The 22,040-nt window shown below is 45.8% G+C and overlaps 1 protein-coding gene across 2 annotated transcripts in view; it reads left to right on the top strand.

The window, feature by feature from the left end:
- Nucleotides 1–12,652: 12,652 nt before the first annotated feature.
- The window catches only part of DNAJC10 (DnaJ heat shock protein family (Hsp40) member C10), a 31,246-nt gene continuing 21,858 nt past the window's right edge, over nt 12,653–22,040 (top strand). The window contains exons 1-7 of one of the 2 annotated variants that reach the window (XM_081871472.1): nt 12,788–12,858; nt 14,776–14,851; nt 16,112–16,470; nt 16,601–16,766; nt 18,545–18,595; nt 20,982–21,064; nt 21,790–21,921. In XM_081871472.1, the coding sequence (XP_081727598.1) occupies nt 16,264–16,470; nt 16,601–16,766; nt 18,545–18,595; nt 20,982–21,064; nt 21,790–21,921 (639 nt within the window). In that variant the 5' untranslated portion in view covers nt 12,788–12,858; nt 14,776–14,851; nt 16,112–16,263. Of the gene's footprint in view, nt 12,859–14,775; nt 14,852–16,111; nt 16,471–16,600; nt 16,767–18,544; nt 18,596–20,981; nt 21,065–21,789; nt 21,922–22,040 lie in introns of both variants that reach the window. The other variant, XM_081871471.1, reaches the window with a different exon arrangement.

Raw genomic sequence — 22,040 nt, 5'->3', positions numbered from 1 at the left:
GTGTGCTCAGAAGATTAATCACCATTGGTAGACCTTTCCTATTTGCCAGATTGCATTACTTTGCACTAAAAAAAGTTCACATGTTGATCTGGGCCTCACCAAACATTGCCTAGTCTAATTATGTGTACTTACGTGTGACACAGTTCTTAGGCAGAAGTGGAAGGAGGTTTTTGCAAATGTAGCAACAGACATACTATTTTCCTTCTGGATCAGGGTCATGATTTGGGATGACCAATCTGTGATCTCAGATGTCTGGCACACAAACTCAAAAAATTTGCACCCCACCTCTCATCATAAAAAAGATCACATTTTTACCAATATACTGCTGAGACTTTAATTTGCGGTGCAATCACAATGAGCTCATAACAGTTCTGAATTATTATTTTGCAAGAAGGAAGATTCAACATTTGAAAGGTTATATATGCTGCATTTTTAAAGTTTTGCATCTTGGCTTTTGATTGGCATATGAGAAAAAAGGAATCTTTATCAACATATGGCACTATTATTACATTTTCCCTCTTTGTCAGAAGACATTAATCTATTAATTTGTTACCTAGGAACAAGCTCGGCTATGATTTTGAGAAGGGAGCTTGAATTAAAAACATTGGAATGGATCCAGATTAAGGCTCCAATCCTAACCCCATTTGCCTGGGAGTAATCCCTGTTGAATTCAATAGAACCTACTTGCAAACAGAAGTGATCAGGGCTGTGCTGCAAATTCCCATGCAGGTCTACTCCGAAGTCTGTTGAATTCAGTGGGGCTTACTCCTAGGAAAAGACCGTACAACAATATAACAAGTAACAAACAATTCTTTTTAAAAACTGAAACAGAAGCATTCTACATGAAACCTTCAGGAAACTGAAAACAACTGCGCTGTATATTTCATGTATAAAGTTGTATGTTAGGTCTTCAGTAAAGGTAAAGGTAAAGGGACCCCTGACCAATAGGTCCAGTTGTGGACGAATCTGGAGTTGTGGCTCTCATCTCGCTTTAGCAAGCCAAACTTTGTTGTTTTGAATACACCCCCCCCCAAAAAAAAACCCAGGGTAAGTGGAGATGGTTTGTGTTACTTTCTTGCTTCTCTGTTCCCACCCCCACTCCCTGTCCCAACATCTCACAGTCAGTTCTGACCCCAGATCTTTTGTACCAACAGTATTTTAGCAGTTAAAATGCTCATATACACAGTGGCGAAGCTTGATGATCCAGTACCGGGGGGCGGAGAGCAGGCGGGGGCAGGGCTGGTGCGCATCCCGAGGGCATGGTGCGCCACCCACAGGGGCATGATGCGCATCCTGGGGGCGTGGCATGCTGCCCAGTGCAGGTAGGGGAACAGCCACAATGGCACCCCACCTGGATAGCGCTGCCGGTGGCGGTGCGCTCCCCCCCCCCTCCTCTTCCTCCACCAGTGTGTAGTCATACCTCGGTCGCGCATGAGCAGAAGTGTTAAATCGCGCTTTGCACATGCGCAGAAGCGCCAAATCACAACCCGCGCAGACACAGATGCAGCGTTGTGGGTTGCAAATGTCCCTCCCGCACAGATCACGTTCGCAACCCAAGCGTCAACTGTATATACATGCCATGACACCAGAGCAACTCAGCCCATGGCTCCAGAGTCAAGTTTCTGTGACCAACAGGCTTTCCTGCCATAACAACTCAGCCTTTGGCTTAAGAATGTTTCAGAGGCTGCAGCTGTTTTCTTCCTTTTTTACAGGTTTTTCCGGCTTTCATGAGCACATCGGGCAAGTGTCTATTATCCAGCATAATTTGGAAACATGAAATGAGAACAGAACCCACCCTGCAAGCTAGTGCTGATGCAGATCTAAGAGTAGAAAAAGACTTAAGAGCACAAACAGAACTTGTATCCCACCCACCCTCCAAGGAACTAAAAAATGCATGCATGAGATTCTCTGGCAGATTCCCCTTTCGAATGGGCCAGGCCCAAAAAAGCATAAGTTCAAACTAAGGATGGGGGCGGGGGGAGAAATTTGATCCCGTTTGCATTTAAATGTTAACTTGCAAAATTTACACTTTCCAAAATGTGTATGAGAATCGAAACACAGCCGTCCTTTGGACGTGGCACTTCTCCAAGTTTTGCAAAGGAGTTCTTTAGCCAAATAATGTGTAGAAAAATGCATACACTAGCATAGAACCTGCATATAAATGTGCATATTAGTGAAAATATCAAGATGTGTTATGTTATATTGCATAGAGAGAGAAATGTGTATCAGGAGAAATTCGCACCAAAATGCTGGATTTTCAGGGCTTCCCCCCAAAAAAGAACTTATATGAAAACATGAAGAACTGATGATTGGAAGGCTGAGAAACTGAAATTGACAGATTTCCTCACCTTGACTTCAAAGGCAGAAATACACTAGGCACCTCCAGCCCGTTCAAGGAGTCTGTTATAAGATACTTGCCAACATTATTTCAGAAGCTACCTTAAAAAAAAAAGACCTAATGTGCATCAATAAATGAATCTGTCAAAGTGTATTTAACTGAATTGGCACAAAAATCACAATAAGTGATTTTTTTGATAGATCTTGCAATACAGTTTTGTACATCCAGAGACTAAACATTCAGGCTAGCAAAATAAATTCCTTCTGTGATAAATCCCTCTTGGATAACTGCATGAAACATAGAAATGACCAGTTCACCCTGAGTGGATAAATAGACTGCAAATAAAAGCATGTCAAAACAACGGGTTTTTCTGCTGATCTGTATTTATCTAAACTAAAGCCATGTCTTCTCTCCGAGGAGGAATATGACTTGGCAATCTGAGCCAAGAAGTATATGTTATTGCTCCCTGAATACCTTCCTATACTGTGATATGAATCTTTATAGGTACAGCTGCACCAAATGTTCTCCCATTTAAATGTTTTAGAGTCACAGGTAGTGCTTTGGGATGGCGACTCTTTGCACCCAACACACTAATTGTGAGAATGGTTGCCTTAAGAAACAAAACAAAAACAAAAACAAAAAAAAACACAAAACCTTTGCTGACATTATTTGGAACACAACACTATGGCAGTTCAATCAATCACTCTCCTTTATTGGCACAGAAAAAGTGCATCGTATACATGGATCACAACGCAGTTAACGAAACATAGTAGCAGATACACTTAGGATAAAACTGTCCAGACATTGTGAGGTACAAAAACGGCTCTTGGGACCTATGGTGATTCCATGGCGTCACTCAAAAATCTTGCCACATTCTCCACAACGTCATTACCACAGCAGTTCCAAACCTGCCTGGCAGGTTGTTTCCAGAAGATGGTGCTCAGGGACTTTTGCTCTGCAACACGTAATTTATTCTATAGGGTTCTACAGAATTCTCCAACACTTCTCCTTCACCAGAGAGAGAGTGTGAAGGGGGAATAAATATGGAAAAATGAAAGAAGCCAAACATAGCCACACATCCCTCATTCTGAGTAGACGTGCACAACATTGTGAGGAAAAAAATAGTCAGTGGACTTGAGGGCAGAATAAGAGGAAGAAGCAGAGACCTGGAGTTGGGGTGAAGAGCTAGACATGCATCAGGCATGTGGCAAAGTAAAAATACTGTGTAAAAATACACAGTAATAATAATAATAATAATAATTTATTATTTGTACCCCGCCCATCTGGCTGGGTTTCCCCAGCCACTCTGGGCGGTTTCCAACAGAGATAAAAAATACACTAAAATGTCACATATTAAAAACTTCCCTGAACAGGGCTGCCTTCAGATGTCTTCTGAATGTCAGGTAGTTGTCCATCGCCTTGACATCCGATGGGAGGGCATTCCACAGGGCGGGCGCCACCACCGAGAAGGCCCTCTGCCTGGTTCCCTGCAACTTGGCCTCTCGCAGTGAGGGAACCGCCAGAAGGCCCTCGGAGCTGGACCTCAGTGTCCAGGCAGAACGATGGGGGAGGAGACGCTCCTTCAGATATACTGGACCGAGGCCATTTAGGGCTTTAAAGGTCAGCACCAACACTTTGAATTGTGCTCGGAAACGTACTGGGAGCCAATGTAGGTCTTTCAAGACCGGTGTTATATGGTCTCGGCGGCCGCTCCCAGTCACCAGTCTAGCTGCCGCATTCTGTATTAGTTGTAGTTTCCGGGTCACCTTCAAAGGTAGCCCCACGTAGAGCGCATTGCAGTAGTCCAAGCGGGAGATAACCAAAGCATGTACCACTCTGGCGAGACAGTCCGCAGGCAGATTGGGTCTCAGCCTACGTACCAGATGGAGCTGGTAAACAGCTGCCCTGGATACAGATTTGACCTGTGCCTCCATGGACAGCTGTGAGTCCAAAATGACTCCCAGGCTGCGCACCTGGTCCTTCAGGGGCACAGTTACCCCATTCAGGACCAGGGAATCCTCCACACCTGCCCGCCTCCTGTCCCCCAAAAACAGTACTTCTGTCTTGTCAGGATTCAACCTCAATCTGTTAGCCGCCATCCATCCTCCAACCGCTTCCAGACACTCACACAGGACCTTTACCGCCTTCACTGGTTCTGATTTAAAAGAGAGGTAGAGCTGGGTATCATCTGCATACTGATGAACACCCAGCCCAAACCTCCTGATGATCCCTCCCAGCGGCCGCATGTAGATGTTGAAAAGCATGGGGGAGAGGACAGAACCCTGAGGCACCCCACAAGTGAGCGGCTAGGGGTCTGAACACTCATCCCCCACCACCACTTTCTGAACACGGCCCAGGAGGAAGGAGCGGAACCACTGTATGACAGTGCCCCCAGCTCCCAGCCCCTCAAGACGGTCCAGCAGGATGTCATGGTCGATGGTATCAAACGCCGCTGAGAGATCCAGCAGAACTAGGAAACAGCTCTCACCTTTGTCCCTAGCCCGCCGGAGATCATCAACCAGTGCGACCAAGGCAGTTTCAGTCCCATGATGAGGCCTGAATCCCGACTGGAAGGGATCCAAATGGTCCGCTTCTTCCAGGCGTGCCTGGAGTTGTTCAGCAACCACTCGCTCAATCACCTTGCCCAAGAATGGGAGGTTTGAGACTGGGCGATAATTGGCCATCGTGACCGCATCTAAAGATAGTTTTTTAAGAAGCGGTTTAATAACCGCCTCTTTCAGCGGGTCTGGGAAGGCTCCCTCACGGAGGGAAGCATTCACCACCCCATGAAGCCCATCGCCCAGTCCTTCCCGGCTAGCTTTTATAAGCCAGGATGGGCAAGGATCCAGGAGACAGGTGGTTGGCTTCACTCGTCCAAGCAGCCTGTCCACATCCTCGGAGGTAACAGATTGAAATTGATCCCACACAACTTGACCAGACAGGACTCTAGCACTCTCCCGCCCCGGCCCTGCTCCCACGGTGGAGTCTACTTCTTCCCGAATCTGAGCGATTTTATCTGCAAAAAAATTTGCAAAATCATTGCAGGAGAACATGTGGCCCGTACTGGGCCCCGATGTTACAGGTGGTTCCGCTAAATTGCGAACCACCTGAAAGAGTCTCCTGCTGCTGTTTTCTGCAGATGCAATAGAGGCGGTGAAGAAAGTCTTCTTCGCCGTCGCTATCGCCACTTGGTAGGCTCGACGTTGAGCTCTAACCCGTGTCCGGTCAGATTCAGAATGAGTTATCCGCCACCGGCGCTCTAGCCGTCTCAACGATTGTTTCATTGCCCTCAGATCCGTGGAAAACCACGGGGCTCTCCGGGCTTCATGCAATCGGAGAGGGCGCTTCGGAGCCAAACAGTCAATAGCCCTGGTTAACTCCACATTCCAGCGGGCCACCAGGGAATCGGCTGAAAGGCCATCAACATGGGATAAAGCATCCCCAACCACTCTCTGGAAACCATTTGGATCCATTAAGTGGCGGGGGCGGACCATCCGAATCGGTCCCACCTCCCTGCAGAGGGGATGGGTCGCGGAGAAGTCCAGTTGCACCAGGAAGTGATCTGACCATGGCACTTCTTTCGTTTCGCTTTTACTTAGTGTCAGATCACCAACATCCGTAGAGGTAAACACCAGGTCCAAGGCATGTCCGCGGCTATGGGTTGGGCCAGACTTATTCAGGGACAGCCCCATGGAGGCCATGCTTTCCACGAAGTCCCGAGCGGCCCCTTGTAAGGTCGTGTCGGCATGGATGTTAAAATCCCCTAGGACGACCAAGCTAGGTGTCTCCAGGAGAACATCCGCCACGACCTGAAGCAGCTCGGGCAGGGAATCCTTGGTGCAGCGGGGAGGTCGGTACACCAAAAGGAATCCTGTACTGCCCCTATTGCCCAACTTCCAGAACATGCACTCAGAAAACTGGGTCTTCCCAATAGGACGCCTGGTGCAAACTAATGACTTCCTAAAAATCACTGCAACCCCCCCTCCCCGCCCACATGACCTGGGTTGCTGTGCGTAAGAGAAACCTGGTGGACAAGCAGCGGCAAGGACAGGCCCATCTGCTTCATCCAACCAAGTCTCTGTTACACATGCCAGGTCAAGTCCTCCATCCATGATCAAGTCATGGATGGCAGTGGTCTTATGAATCATTGACCTGGCATTGCACAGCAACACTTTCAGGTCATGTGGGTATCCCTTGCTGATTCTAGTATTCATCCGGTCAGGACCAGACCCAGAGGCAGGGATAGTCCTCAGACAACGACTAAACCTGCCTCCTCTGTAATGACATGGTCTGGTCTTAGCGTAACTCCTCCTCCTACCCGTGATCACTGAGATCGGTTGTCCCAGTGCATTCCCCCCTGTGAAGCATATCCCAGCCATTTTGTGGGCTGGGGCCCATTCCCCGGCAGCCCTGACCCCTCCCCTTAAGAACAAAATAACCCCTTTAAGAAAAACAAACAAAAAAACAAACAAATAAGACAATATAAACAAAAAACAATAAAAATTACAAAAATTACAAAAACATAAAATCAAACAAATTCCCAGGCCCAATAAACATCCACCGCACCCCCCCCCCACATACAAAAAATTCAAAATAAACATTTTAAAAGCACTCTGCACCCCTCCGGCAGTAACAGCAACTGTTCTAGTGAGGCCCGTCAGGCCCTGCCCCAGGCCAGATGGTGAGTGGCAGGAAGGAGCAGGGCCCTCAGACACTCACATACAGGAGAGTCCTCCCGGGCAGCAGAGTCCAGCAGTCCTTTATGAGGCTTCAGGCCCCGCCCCAGGCCAGATGGTGAGTGGCAGGAAGGAGCAGGGCCCTCAGACACTCACATACAGGAGAGTCCTCCCAGGCAGCAGAGTCCAGCAGTCCTTTATGAGGCTTCAGGCCCCGCCCCAGGCCAGATGGTGAGTGGCAGGAAGGAGCAGGGCCCTCAGACACTCACATACAGTAAAACTGTGGCATAGTAAAAATACATATATACTGTATTTTTCCGTGAATAACACGCCCCCTATTTTGGGGGACTCCAAACTGAGAAAATGGGGGGAGATTCTATCCATGTATAAGATGGTCCACAATTTTGAACATAATTTTTAAATAAAATAATAAACAAACAAACAAACAAACAAACCTAGTCTTAAACACTGTATAGTATATTGTAAGTGGTCTGTGATAAAGAGCTGTTATCGGGAATACAGTGGACAATGGAAAGTAGTCAAAAATGAAGTGAATTTCACATCTTGAGTTCAATCAACCTATCAAATTCTGATTGAAGAACTCTCACCAGAACCATGCTAAATATTGCATCTGAGCTTGATGCATATTCTAAGGGCTCTGGCACCAGACAGTTTTAACCCCCACACAATGTAATCCTAAGAGTGATGACAACTGATAAGTCTAACAGAATTGCATGTGGTTTGTTTTTTAATGTTAGCATGCATTCAGAATCCCATCGTTCTCTAAAACTCTTGAGTCTGCTGTATTCTTCAGTTGCAACAAGACTTGTTTGTTTTAGTTATGTATTTATATATCACCAATTCCAGTGTTAGAAACTGAGATATGAAAGCTAGGAGCTAAATGGCACCTTAAACCTGCGCAGCAATGGAATGTCTAGGTGCACTTTTTCAAATAACCAGAATACAAAGCTGAAAATGAATGAACTGCAGCTAAAATATTATGTTCGTTTTTCACATGGCCTAGTCCTTCCCCTGCCCACCCCCCTAATATTCTTAAGAAGGTCTCTTCTCCAGTCTTCAGAGAGTAGCTGGAAGTGGGGGGCAGAAAAAGGTCCTCCTTTCCTTCTACTCTGCAGTTTTAATCTTAATTCTCAGGCGCAATACTGTGCCCAGAGCTTAGAAAGTGTTCGCACTAATGAAATTCCCTGTTGCAAAATACGCCTAGAACATTGGGAGTCTGGAACCCTGACCAAGTCATACAATATAACAAGGTGGTGTATGGGGGTATATTTACAATATTTACAATAAAATATATGATTCGTCAGTAGCTCAGACGCATCCCATGAATTTGATAAAATTATTCATTTGATCCGTACAGTATTACACAAAAATGGTTTTCTTTCTTCAGTGGAAAATGATGTGAGCAGAGCACCCTCTGGTGTCCTGTCACTGGTACTATGTAATATAGAAGATGCACCTTCCAGCAAGATGCAACAGCTAAGATAAACTCTTAGCTGACATCCGCAAAATGTATTTATCATCTTTATTTCAAGAGGGAGAGAAGGACAGGGGCGGAGGGAGATGCAGAATAACCTTTTCGTTTGCTTGCTTAATGTCTGGTATACCCCTGTAGAGAGAGAGAGAGAGAAATCTCTCATGCTTTGCAAAATAACACCCTACAATTATCATTTCAGAAGAAACACATAAATTCAAATAGCAAGAGAAAAACAGATGGGTCAATGGTAAGGAGCTCCTGGGTCTTCAAATTCTCTGGGACTGGCTATAATTATTATTATTATTATTATTATTATTATTTAATTATTAATTATAAAAATGCCCCTATAAGCATGCAAGACACATTAACAGATCATTAACAAGGAATGTATTTTTCCCAAAGGTCTCTTGTACGCAAAACTCATTTTAATAGGAAGTATCTATGCAGCAAATGAAAACAGATCGTCCTTCTTTGCTGAATCTTTTCCACAGGGCATTTCTAAACTTGCTATTTTGCACACTGGGATTCAACTGCGTGCCGGCAAATTCAGGTTGTAAAGTTAAAGGGGGCTTGGTGCTCATGTGAAACAACCCCACCTATGAAAAAAAATATCAACTTTTTGCAGCAAGGAAATGCATTGGAAAGTGTGGGATAGCAACTGCTTGATGCAACATTGTATAACCGCCCCCAAAAACAATACACAATTATTAGTCAACATCCCATGGCCTCCCTTCAAACTTTATGCGAACAAATCAGAATGAATGATTGGCAAACAGCTCTTCTGAAAGTGACCATACATCACAGAATAATAAATACAGTCATATCTTGTTTCTTGAATGCCTTGGTACTCGAACATTTTGGCTACCGAACGCCACAACCCCGGAAGTGAGTGTTCCAGTTTGCGAATCAATATGGAAGCCAAATGTCCAACGGGGCTTTCGCAGCTTCTGATTGGCTGCAGGAGCTTCCTGCAGCCACTCAGAAGCTGCACTTTGGTTTCCAAACATTTTGGAAATTGAACATACTTCCAGAACAGATTCCGTTCGACTTGCAAGGTACAACTGTATCCAACTTGTGGGAGAGAAGGAACTTGAAATGTGTTCCAAATCAGGGTTGGGCAAACTTCTGGTTTCTGGAATCTTTGTGTTTAAATAAAAGCCTCAAAACCCACCCATCAGGGCCTTGTGCAATTATTATTATTATTATTATTATTATTATTATTATTATTATTATTTCTACCCCGCCCATCTTGCTGGGTTTCCCCAGACACTCTGGGCAGCTTTCAACAGAACACCAAAAACAGAATAAAACTTCAAACATTAAAAACTTCCCTAAACAGAGCTGCCTTCAGATGCCTTCTAAAAGTCAAATATTTCCTTGACATCTGATGGGAGGGCGTTCCACAGGGGGGGCGCCACTACCGAGAAGGCCCTCTGCCTGGCATACACTTAGAATTAAAGAAACATAAATGGAATAATTTGTTTTGAGTCCCAAAACTGAATTCACAGTCCTTTCCACAATTATTATTTTTAAAAATCTGCTTTGGGCTACCCCACCTGCCTTGCTATTTTAATTTCATCCAGAGAGAGGGTCCTTTTGTCACTGTTGAGAAGCAGCCAGGAGTCAGAAATGCCTGACCATCTCTGGGAAAATTCCCAGCAATATCCCTGTTGCCAACCCATGTTTTAGATGGCAACTTAGATCAGGATTATTGTTGCTGACTCCATCTCCCATCATCCCTGACCACTGGCCATGCTGGCTGCGACTGATGGGAGTCCAGGAACTTCCAGCCTTCACGAAATAGCACTGGAGTGTGAACAACAACTGTAGTGCTGCAATTCCAGTGAAATTTCCAGGACAGCCTTGAGTGAACAAGAACATAAGAACAGCTCTCCTTCGTCAGGCTACTACCAATGCTATTCTAGGCTGCATCAACAGAAGTATAGTGCCCAGATCAAGGGAAGAAATAGTACTACTCTATTCTGCCTTGGTCAGACCACACCTGCAACACAATTTAAGAAGGATGTTGACAAGGTGTGCAGAGAAGGGCAACCAAGATGATCAAGGATCTGGAAACTAAGCCTTAGGAGGAATGGTTCAGGGAATTTTTAGCCTGGAGAAGAGGAGACGGATAGGAGATAGCCATCTTCAAATTTCTTAAGGGCTGTAACATGGAAGGTGGAGCAAGCTTGTTTTCTCCTGCTCTGGGGGGCAGGACTCGAACCCATGGCTTCAAGTTGCAAGAAAAGAGATTCCAACTCAACATCAGGAAGTACTTTCTGACAGTAAGAGCTTTCTTTGGAGCTTTTAAAGCAGAAGATGGGTGGCCATCTGTTCTGGATGCTTTAGCTGACCTGCATTGCAGGGCATTGGTCTAGTTTCTATGATTCCAGGCCAGGGGCCCACCTAGTCCAGAAATCTGCTCATAGATGCCTATGAGAATCCCACAAGCTGGATTTAAAGGCAGCAACACCCCGTAGTTTCCGGCAACTTCTGGTATCAAAGGCTATTTCACGAATCCGTTGCCTCATTGCACTGCTCAGGTGCTGTTGCAAGGAGAAAAGCAAGAAACCTCCACAGCAGAGCTTTCCAAACTTTTCCTGTTGGTGACACACTTTTTAGATGTTTCACAACACAGTAATTCATTTTGACTAGCAAACCGGAGGTTAAACTAACCCCTTTCCAGCTCCAGGAGGAGCGAGGGGAACATTTGCACGACACACCTACACACTGCAGCCGACACATTGATGTGTCACGACGCACAGTTTGGAAAGCTCTTCCCTACAGCCATGTAAAGTCTATTAGGTGAGATGCGCAGCTGAAATGCCTGGGAGGGCCACTTCTCAGGTGCTGCTGCAAGAGACAGAGGGAGAGGACGGCTGGAGTACAATGTCGGATTCCCATCAGCCCCAGCCAACATGGCCAAGGGTCAGAGACAATGGGAGCACCTGAGAGAGTCGAGCAACATCTGGTGGGCACCAGGTTGGAGAAGCCTGGAGGAAGGTTTCCCTCCCTGGGCTGGGCTCCTACATGAATTGTAATAAAAGCTCTGTTAAGGCTCTGGGAAGAGGGTTCCAAATTTATAATCCGGTGGCCCTGCCAACTTCATCTTGGGGTATGATGAGCAACATGTGACGCTAGGAGGTGAGGTCAAATGACCAGAAACACTCCATATCTTCCACCCATTAGATGACCTTCATGGTCCCTTCCAACTCTACAATTCTATAATCTATAATCCATCGAATCTGGCAGCTTTTGCTAGTAAAGAGTTAGCCAGACTTTGCCCCAAATTAGTAAGAAACACACACAAACAAGGTCACCAACTACCAAGGTGCCTGTGTCTAAAACGGTGCCTCAAACCCGTCCCCGTCCCCCCAATACTTTGTTGCATTGCTGGATTGGGCCTGCCCTCTACAGAATCAAAGAATTGTAGAGTTGGAAGGACATCTATCTAGCTCCACCTCCTGCAATGTCCCGCAGGCTTCCCGAAACAACTGTTGAAATGGAAAGTCGGTCCCCACAGTTCAGTGGGGCCTAATCCAAAGCGAGTGTGTCTTATAAGGGATGGGGAATTTATGAGATGCTCCTAGACACCATGGCTCTGCCAAGGGGAGCCAGAGTTCAATGGAATAACTCTGTTGTAGAGCACCAGACTCTTAATCTCAGGATAGTGACTTTGAGCCCCATGTTGGGCAGCAAAAATCCTGCATTACAGGGGGTTGGAGTAGATGACCCTTGTGGTTGAGTGAGACTCTGAATCTCAGGGTCGTGGGTTCAAGCCCCATGTGGGGTGGGGAAACTCCTGCATTGCTGGGGGTTGGAATAGATAACCCTTGTGGTCCCTATATAACATGGGGGGGGGCGCTGAAAGGTTTAATCCCCGCGCACCGCGTCTGCAGCTGCGCCTGGCTGAGGCCCGCGGGCTTACTCGCGAGCAAGCCAACGTTAAGAAGCGCCGAGTGGGTGGAAGATGAGGCTCCCCCCCCCCCCGGTCGGCCCGATCTGTTTCAGGGCAGGCCTAGAAGAGGAGCGCCAAGAGCGCGCGTCCGCAACACGGCGTCACCTCTAGTCCCGCCAAGGCGCCTCCACCCCCGGCCAGGCGGCTGAGCGCTTCCCCCGGGGCGCCGGGGCTGCCGGAGCTGCGGCCACGTCAGCCTTGCGCCCCGCCCGCCTTCCCGCCGCCTCCGGTTGCGAGCCGGATCCTCCGCGCCTCTCTCGCTTCCCCCTTCCTCCAGCGCAGGCCTCCCTGCCTGCTGCCTGCCTTGCTTGCTTGCCGGCCTGCCGGCCTGATCCACAGCTCCTGCTCCGCGCCGGCCAGCGGAGGGAAGGACCCCCAGCTCCGCCACCCGGTAAGGCTCCGGAGGGGCCCCCAGCGCAGAGGAAGCGGACGGAGGACCAGGGACGGGGAAGGAAGCGCTTTTCTCGGCGCCTCCTTCTCTCCCGAGCAACATCCCATTGGTGTTCCAAGAGCTTGCTGCGCCGCCCCAAAACTTCAGGGATTGCATTCCTTATGTAGGCACCTTTTCCTTTGTCACCCGGGGCATCCTCTGGGTTCTCATGGCCGCACATATTTGGCTACCCACCCACCCCCAATCTGTAGTCCCGTTCTCTTCCTCCCTCCCTCCCTCCCTCCCTCTTTTCTTTTCTTTCTTTCTTTCCCTCGCTCAGTGGATTCCCTTTCCTCTGCCTCTTCTCCCCGGACGCCAGTGTGTTTCCTGCTTTAAAATAGTTACCTGGTAAGGAGAGGGCACTTAGAAATAGAGGAGGAAGGGATACAACGGAAGACATCACCAACCATAGAATTCTAGAGTTGGGAGGGATTTTGAGGGTCCTGTAGTCCAACCCCCTGCGATGCTAAAGCATCCATGGCAGATGGCCATCCGACCTCTGCTTGAAAACCTCCAAGGAAGGAGAGACCGTTTGCACTGGCAAACTGTCATGAAGATGATGTTGTTTGTTGTTGTTGTTGTTGTTGTTGTTGTTGTTGTTGTTGTTGTTGTTGTTACTATTACTACTATTATTATTATTATTATTATTATTATTATTTGTACCCCATCCATCAGACTGGGTTGCTCCAGCCACTCTGGGTGGCTTCCCACATATAATAAAACATTAAACATTTTTTAAAACTTCACATGTCTTCTAAAGGTTGTATATCAAGCTTGCAGCCTTCTTCACTTTGAAACCTCACAGCAGCTCCTGACATAGTTTTTCAGAGGGTGTTGCGCCCAGCCAAGTTCATCCGATAGCTGCAGCTTTCATTTCAGACTGTGCAGAACCTTCTCTGTCATTCCTCCAAGGAGCTGGAGAAGGCCTGGGTTAGACTGGCTCAGTTGGTAGAGCGTGAGACTCTTATTAAAATCTCAGGGTTGTGGGTTTGAGTCAAAAGATCCCTGCGTTGCAGGCAGTCAGAGCCAGTGTGGTGTAGTGGTTAAGAGCGGTAGACTCGTAATCTGGTGAACCGGGTTTGCATCTCCGCACCGTCACACTTCTCTGAAGTCTCTCAGCCCCACTCACCTCACAGAGTGTTTGTTGTGGGGGAGGAAGGGAAAGGAGAATGTTAGCCGCTTTGAGACTCCTTCGGGTAGTGATAAAGCGGGATATAAAATCCAAACTCTTCTTCTTCTTCTTCTTCTTGTGGTCCTATTCGGTTCTACAATTCTATAATTCTGTAAGGTGGCGTGCATGGCGTATGTTATGAGGATAACAACCCTCTGAGGCTGAGAGATGTGGGGGTCTGGTCCAGGGTCACCAAGTCAGTGAGCTTTGGAACTCGAGTGGGGATTTGAACCCAGGTCCTAGGGCAAGACTCTGCCCGCTGCACCACACTGGCTGTTGTGCATAGAACCCCTTTGCACAGCCGTTGAATGTGCAGCCAGCAGCCGGCTGGGCATTGAGTGTGACCCTTTCATGCGTTCTTTCAGCTCATGAAGCGACCCCCCCCCCCTTCCCTCCTTAGATCAAACGCAGTTGGGGCTGTAGGATTATCTTCCCCGTCCCCAAAGGCACACCCTTTGAGCTCATTTTCAGTTATTTTTCTTCACTTATTCCTCACCTGCCTTCCCATAATAGAATTCAAGGTGGCACTCACAAAGTGCTCAGGTGGCCTCCCACACCATAATCTGGGAGTGGATAGTTTTACGATGGTTCTGTTATTGCTCCTGTATTCTTCCTGTCATCATCATCATCATCATCATTATTTCATTTTGCTCTCTCAGATTCCTTCAGTACCTGCTTCTTTCTACTCCTTCTTTTTCCCTCCCCAGTGTTTTCTTTTCACCCCCAAATGACCCAAGCCTAAATGGTCATTTCCTTGCAATCACCTCCTCTGGGCTTAAAATGGTGGGATTACCGTCTTTACTATTGGCTGTGCTTTTTAATAGCAGAAATCAACAAGTGGTGGTGGTGGTGGTTGTTTTCGGATTCCACCCTTGGAAAAGCTTCGCTTTTTATGTTGTCCTGTCTGAAGTATAAATCTGGCCAGCACAGATGTTCCCAAGGGGATTGTATTGGGGAAGAACATGAGAAGAGCCTGCTGCATCAGGCCAATGGCCTGTCTAAGTAGAGCATCCTATTCTTACAGAAACCAATCAGGTGGGAAAGCTGCAAGCAGGATTCGAACACAGGACAACTCTCCCCCACTGTAGTTTCCAGCAACTGGTATTGAGAGTATTACTGCCTCTGACCAAGGAGACAAAGCATAAACATCATAGCTTGTAGCCACTGATAGCTTCACTCTCTATGGATTTCCGATCCTCTTATAAAGCCATCCAAGTTGCTCATTGTTGACAGATGCCTACATCTGTAGCAAGAAAGTAACAATTACCAAAGGCAAATGTTGCGTATTTTCTAGGTTGTAGGGAACAACACTCTAAAGTTAAGGCAGCCTTTTACATAGCTCCACAATGTTACTACCGTAGTTCATTCGCCTGCATGCAATATCCTTGCCACCTGTTTATGCATTTTTAATTCCAATAATATTTATAAACTGCCCACTCTTTAACAAAGTACCAAGGCAGTGCACAGTAAAATCACCTAAATGTAATAAAGCTATAAAACTGTATAATATAGAAGTAATGCCCAACACTGAATCAAATTAATGCTTGACCAAACTACCAGGCTAGTACTTAAATACAAAATGAATTTAATGTGCTTTAAAAACTCTTAATGTAAAATGTTGACAGTCTTCTACCCCATTTCCTTCCCTCCCAGAAACAATTTATTACTCTGGAAGTGGCCTTGTAACGGGAGTAGGATATTTGTTATGTAGTTAAAGATTAAGGTCATGCTGATTTCAAGATATAAATATGTGGAACAAAAGGTGAAGATCATAAGACTACATTTGTGGAAATCCAACAAACATTTAGTGTCCCTCAGTGATTACCAGTGAGTAGGATGCCACCAGTTCCCACCACATGCCCCTATGCCTTTAATAGCAGTATACGAAATGAGTCCTTTGTAAATGAAAGGCTATTTACTTCCTAGGAAATGAGATTTCACAAAACGAAACTGCGTTCATCTGCAAGTGTCGCTGTGAAGTGACTAGGACTCTGCATTTACCATAAAGCACAGAGCACCTGAAAACTTCTGTCTTCCTTTTAGGCACTGTCTCTTTGAAGAACCCAAGTGGGCTGCCTCTGGGCCATGACAGCAAACATCCTATGAGAAGCTTTTTCAGAAATATATTCAGTTATTTGGCTACGGCACTGTGAATTGTATTGGTCTCCAACGCTTGCCTCGCTCAAGTACTCAACATGGAGCCATTGTTACCCAGAGGAAAGTGCCTCACAGACTTGAAAAGACTCTTTTTGCTGTCACTAGTGTTAATATATCTGATAGCTTTGGTTTCTCCAGATCAAGACTACTACGGTTTACTCGGAATATCCAAAGAAGTAACAAGTAGAGAAATAAGGCAGGCTTTCAAAAAATTAGCCTTGAAGTTGCATCCTGATAAGAATCAGGTAGGTTGCCTAGTCATAGAAAGGCTTTTTTTCAATTAGCCAAGAACATTTCAAGACTGAAATGTGTTGAATTGCAATGTTTGATTATTTGTTTGGTAAACGAACGCTAGGAAGTTTTTCTCTCTTGCAGAATGATCCAGAGGCCCACGAAAACTTCCTGAAAATAAACAGAGCGTACGAAGTGCTAAAAGACGAAGATCTGAGAAAGAAATATGACAAATACGGTGAGAAAGGTCTGGACGACCAGCAGCAAGGAGGCAGATATGAGAGCTGGCACTACTATCGCTACGATTTTGGTAAGATAACACGCTTGTGAGTGGGGTGCAATTGTTTCGTGCTGTTTTCCCTGCCCAGAATTAGTGTAGCTTTGAAAGTACATGGTAGCCAGGCTGGCACACAGTTAAAAGAGCCAACAAGGACTTAACTCTGTGTGGGCCTGTGACCGCTGCAAGGAGGTACACAGTGTGTCTTGGCTTTCTTAATTAGTCTGATTCTTAGGGACAGGACAGCCTTTATTCCATTCTTTTGCTAAGTGCCCTTTAGAGTCGGTTCTTGTTCCTACCCCTTAACAAGACTCAACCAACACCTTTTTTACTCAACAGCTTCTCAGAGCAGGAAACTGTAACTAATTGGTTTTTAATGTTTTCAATTGGTTTTTAACATTTTGAAGCTGGCAACCCTTCGGAACTAGCCAGCCTGCAGGATTAGGGTATTAATATTTTATTGGTTTCAAATATAAAGAAATAAAGTGATGCAAAGGGAGGGGGAGAGCAGAAAAAGGCCCAAAAAATGTGTAAAAAGAAGCAACCTATGAATATGTGAAAATATATGAAAAATACCCTAACCCATGCATTCTTATATAAATTTGATGTTATTATCCTGATGTTATTATACAGTGGTTTTCAATCAGTGTGCCATGGCACTCTGGGGTGTGTTGAATGATATTCAGGGGTGCCACGGGCAACACTGGCCCCTGTCCCTCTTTCCTTCCTTCCCTCCCTCCTCTGACACCCTCTCACATCTCTGCCTCCCAAAGGCTTGCACAGCTGTTTGTTGCAGCAGCCCTGGCTACAAGCTCCCCAGGCGAATGCTGTCACTGGGGTTGGCCAGGAGGTGCTCCCCAGGCCCCTGTGGGGCAGTGTGAGGAGGCACCTCTCTTTGGGGCAGGGGGTGCAGCTCAGAGACCAGGGTGGGACTCCCAAGGAGAGAGGACTCCCAAGGAGAGAGGAGAAGAGAGGAGGCTGAGGGCACCCAGAGGACTCCCAAGAAGAGAGGAGAAGAGAGGAGGCTGAGGGCACCCTCCACAAAGTAGGGGTGAGGGGCTGCCAGCTCTGCAGGAAAGGGGTGACATAACTAGGCTCCTGAGCCCCACAGGGGTGCCGCAGAAAGAGTGTAGTTGGTCAAGGGAGCCGTGGACCCAAAAAGGTTGAAAACCTCTGTCCTAACACATATGGAAATATTAATGGCCTACTACATTTTGTATAAACTCATTCCAAATATTGTCATATTTATCCAAACAAAGTCTATGTCTGTAAGCAGTCCGTTCATAAGCTGCAAGTGTTATCATGTAGTCAGTCCATTTATTAAAGGGGACCGTGCCTTTATTCTTCCAGTTCATCAATATCAGTCTCTTAGCTACCATTAGAGCGCATAGAATCCATTTTTGTTGTCCCATTGTTAACTCCCATACAATATCGTTCAGAAGAATGTTCTCTGCTGAAAATTTTAGCTTTTTCTGGACGGTCATAATTATACAATCCTACACTTTCTCCCCAAAATTAGTAAATATAGTCTTGCAGCCCCCTCAAGTAGGTAGGCTTCAAGAAAAATGAATTTAGCTGAATCAATTGCTGAGCAGTTGTGACCAGATGGAGAGGGTCTTATTCTGAATACTGCACCTTTTTGTATAGTTTTATGCTGTGAAAGCCCCTTCACTCGCCAGCACGAAATTCCTTCTCACCATTTGCTATCTGGCGCAATCCAAGTTTATGTACAATGACATAGCAAATGCCATTTTATTATTCAAATGCCCTTGTTGTTGTTTTTGAATGCTCATGGGGTGTTTCTTTGCCAGGTATTTATGATGATGATCCTGAAATTATAACGCTGGACAGAGGAGAATTTGGTAAGTCATTATGTTCATGTGGTTTCCAGGCACTTTTTAATTTATTCAGAGTGCATAATTGCGCCACCTCATTCTTTCCTGGGAGAAAACGTTACGTGGATTGCAAAATGTCAGCCAGAGTGACTATGAGAGCTCAGTGTTCAAAGGCAGCGTTTTATTTCTTCCCTGTGAGTCATTTGTCTGTAGAAACTTTACAGCACTCATTGCCTCAGTCTCTGTGGAAAGCGAGCAACACCTTGACGAAAAGGGGAAATTATTCCTCCTTTTTTTCTGAAGTTCCGCTCTGCCGTCTTTACAGAAATTTCCTTTAAGAAAGATTAGTGGTCCAAACAAAGCACTTGAGTTATTTCCACTTACCAGTTGTTCTGCTTTTCTTACTTAAGATATATTTTGAATAGGTTTTCTCAGTGGAGACCACTTTACTAATTTGGGGTTGGGGGTTAACTGTATCATGATCCTACATTTAGTTGTTGTTTTTTTAAAGAGAAAAATCGGACTTTGCTAACTTAGTTCTCCTCAGGAAACAACTCACAGATAACTAAACATCGGTTACATGTTTGCATTTCCTGTTCGTGTTTGACCAGGGTTATTTGCAGAATTGAATGTGTTTGCCTAGCATGATAACAACACACTTGTGCACACAGTGAGAGTTTCCCCACCCCTGGTATTTGAGCAGTAGACAGATTTTATGCTTTTTACATTCTCTGTATTTCACGGTCATCCAGCATCTGATCTGGCCTAAGTGATAATGTTGAAACCGAATAGGCCCTTTTTTATAAATAACAATAGTAGTGGCAATTTTTTTGCTAAAAGTGGCTTTTGGCTGGTATTTCATTCCTTCGTTCATTCAGTTATTATCATTTTGCCCTGCCCTTTCTCCAAGGAATCCAGGCAGCCCAGTTTCACCCTTTCCTTACGGCAGCCTACAACACTCTAGCTCGTTGCACTAAAACAGGGATGAGGAGCCTTTTAAGGGCCACATTCTCTCAGGGGAAAGAAGTTGGGGGCCACATACCAGCGGTGGTCAGGGCTCAACCCCAAAAGGGAGTGTGGCCCAAGCCAAAAGTGGGTGGCGGTTCCCCTTTTTCTATCCATCCAACCAACCATTCTCTCTCACACACACCTCCTTCCCTGCCTGTCTCTCTCTGGGACCTCCAGACTGAACTTATCCCCAACCTCTCTCCCCATCCATTCCTACTCCCTCCCCTCTCACACAGTCCCCCACCCTCCACCAGCCTCAGCAGATTTCCTCTCGGCAGTGGAAGGGGTGAGGGAATTCAGCAGCATGGGGTCATTTGAGGTGGGCTTAGGGGGTGAAATGTACGTGTTCGTTGACAATATCACTGCTGCTTCTTTTCCCTCTTCCTTACTTCCGTTCGTCTCTGCCACAAACAGACCATGCTATGCATTTGGTGAAATGGATTTTAAGGCACAAGTACATGCACACTCAAAAGATGGGTTAAATTGGCATGGTTATATGTGGCGGAAATGTTCCTTCGTTGCCGGGCAACTGGAAACTGAATACGGCAGTGATTTCCCTGTGCATGACTTACTCAGCTCTCTGCGGTTTTAAGGACCAGGATTCCTCACACTCCCAAGTTCCCCTCTGCAGAGGCAGTTTTGTTAAGCCCCTTTTAGGGGTAGGGAGAGGAGCCCTTTCCACAATGTCCACCCCTTTGAAATGTTGGATGCTCTTGCCTTTTTTTTGAGATGCTCTCTTCAGGCAGAGTTTTCCGCCAGCATTCATATTACATAAAAACACATCAAAAGTCTGGGTTTACAAGTAGCTAGCTCAAGGGGTGCCCAAATGATGCCCATGTGTGTCCCATTGTGTCCACCACAACCTGCTCTTGCACCTATGAATGGTATCAGGGACTCGCCCCTCAAAAATTAGTGAGAGACTCTTGGCTCTTTCTTCTCAGTTCCTGTTTGCACTGGCTTGGCCCCTGCTGCATGCCTCCATGGCAGCCATTTTACATTATGCCATAGCCCTACAGCAGCCATTTTATGACTGTCACACAAAATGTATGGTAACGGAGGAAATATGATTTAAGATTATGCTTAATAATTTATGTGCATTGATAAAGGAAGATTATGTAATTTCATTTGATTAATTGGGAAAATAGGTAAACGTCTGGACAGGAATTGAACAAGCACAGTCGATGGAAATGGGAATGGATGGGAAAGTATTAGAAATTAAGAAAAAATACTTTTCTGTAAGCAGCAAATGAGGGAGGGAAAAGAACCACCTTGAAGGGAGGTGGAAAGTCAATTTAAAAATTTGTGTTAAATTGGAATTAATTTGTTAATTTGGTTTTTTTTAAAATGGAAAACTAATGAAAATTATTGGGCAGAATTTTGACCCTTTTAAATATTGTTGTTCTAGATGCTGCTGTTACTTCGGGAGAATTGTGGTTTATCAATTTCTATTCCCCTCGATGCTCCCATTGCCATGATTTAGCACCGACGGTAGGTATAGGTCAGCCCATGCATGCTGCTTTTGAATGCATTCCCTAGTTTCCTTAGGTGGGGAAAGACTCTTACCACAGCATGAGAGTTGAAGGGTATGCGAGAGTTGCATTATTTTCTTGCCATTGACCAATCTGTGGCTCTATCACTAATGGTTGCAGCCTGGTCTCCCATTCTGTACAAGCATAGATACATCATTTGGCAAGACTACAGGACATTGGCATCCACATTGGCCATCCTTCGGGTCATGGGAACCTGCCTTGTACTCAACCAAACCATGGGTCTGTCTACCTTAGTATTGTCTACATTGACTGGTAGAGGCTCTCCAGGGTTTCAGACAGGGGACAGGATTCTCAGTCCTACCTGGAGATGTTGGGGATTGAGTCTGGGGCCTTCTACATGCAAAGCAGATGTTTCTACCACTGAGCTACAGCCCTTTTCAACAAGCTCTGCAAGGAGTTGAACCAGAGGTTCCCCACCGACATGGAAAACATGTGGGTAGAAAGAATGAGATCCTACAGGGATAATCAGAATGGTGGGCAGAATGGCATTGACCTTCAACTTGGGTTGGGTTCTTAACTGTTGTGATAGAATTATATGCATGCTGGTAAACAAGCATTTTAAAATTCTCTTGGGAGCATTTCAAAAATGAATCACGTTTTTTGGTAGAAAAAATAACCTAGGCTCTCGCTTTCTTCCCCCCACCCCCCAAATCAACTTGGAAGTGGAGAGAATTTGCTAAAGAAATGGATGGATTAATACGTATCGGAGCCGTCAACTGTGGCGATAACAGGATGCTTTGCCGGAATAAAGGAATCAATAGCTACCCAAGCCTGTATGTGTTTAAAACTGGAATGGTAAGCAAGCAAATATTTGTACTCCTCCAGCACCCATCCTGGGCAGGTACAGGAGTCCTGGTCCAGTGAGGATTTTTTTTTTTTTTTTTTGAGAACCCCAACTTATTTCAGATTTAGGG

Source organism: Podarcis erhardii (assembly GCF_964252035.2).
Source record: "Podarcis erhardii genome assembly, chromosome: 1".
In the NCBI taxonomy this organism is placed as follows: Eukaryota; Metazoa; Chordata; class Lepidosauria; order Squamata; family Lacertidae; genus Podarcis; species Podarcis erhardii.
The sequence above is the reverse complement of the archived record's forward strand: the minus strand, read 5'-3'. Positions and strand labels throughout refer to the sequence as shown.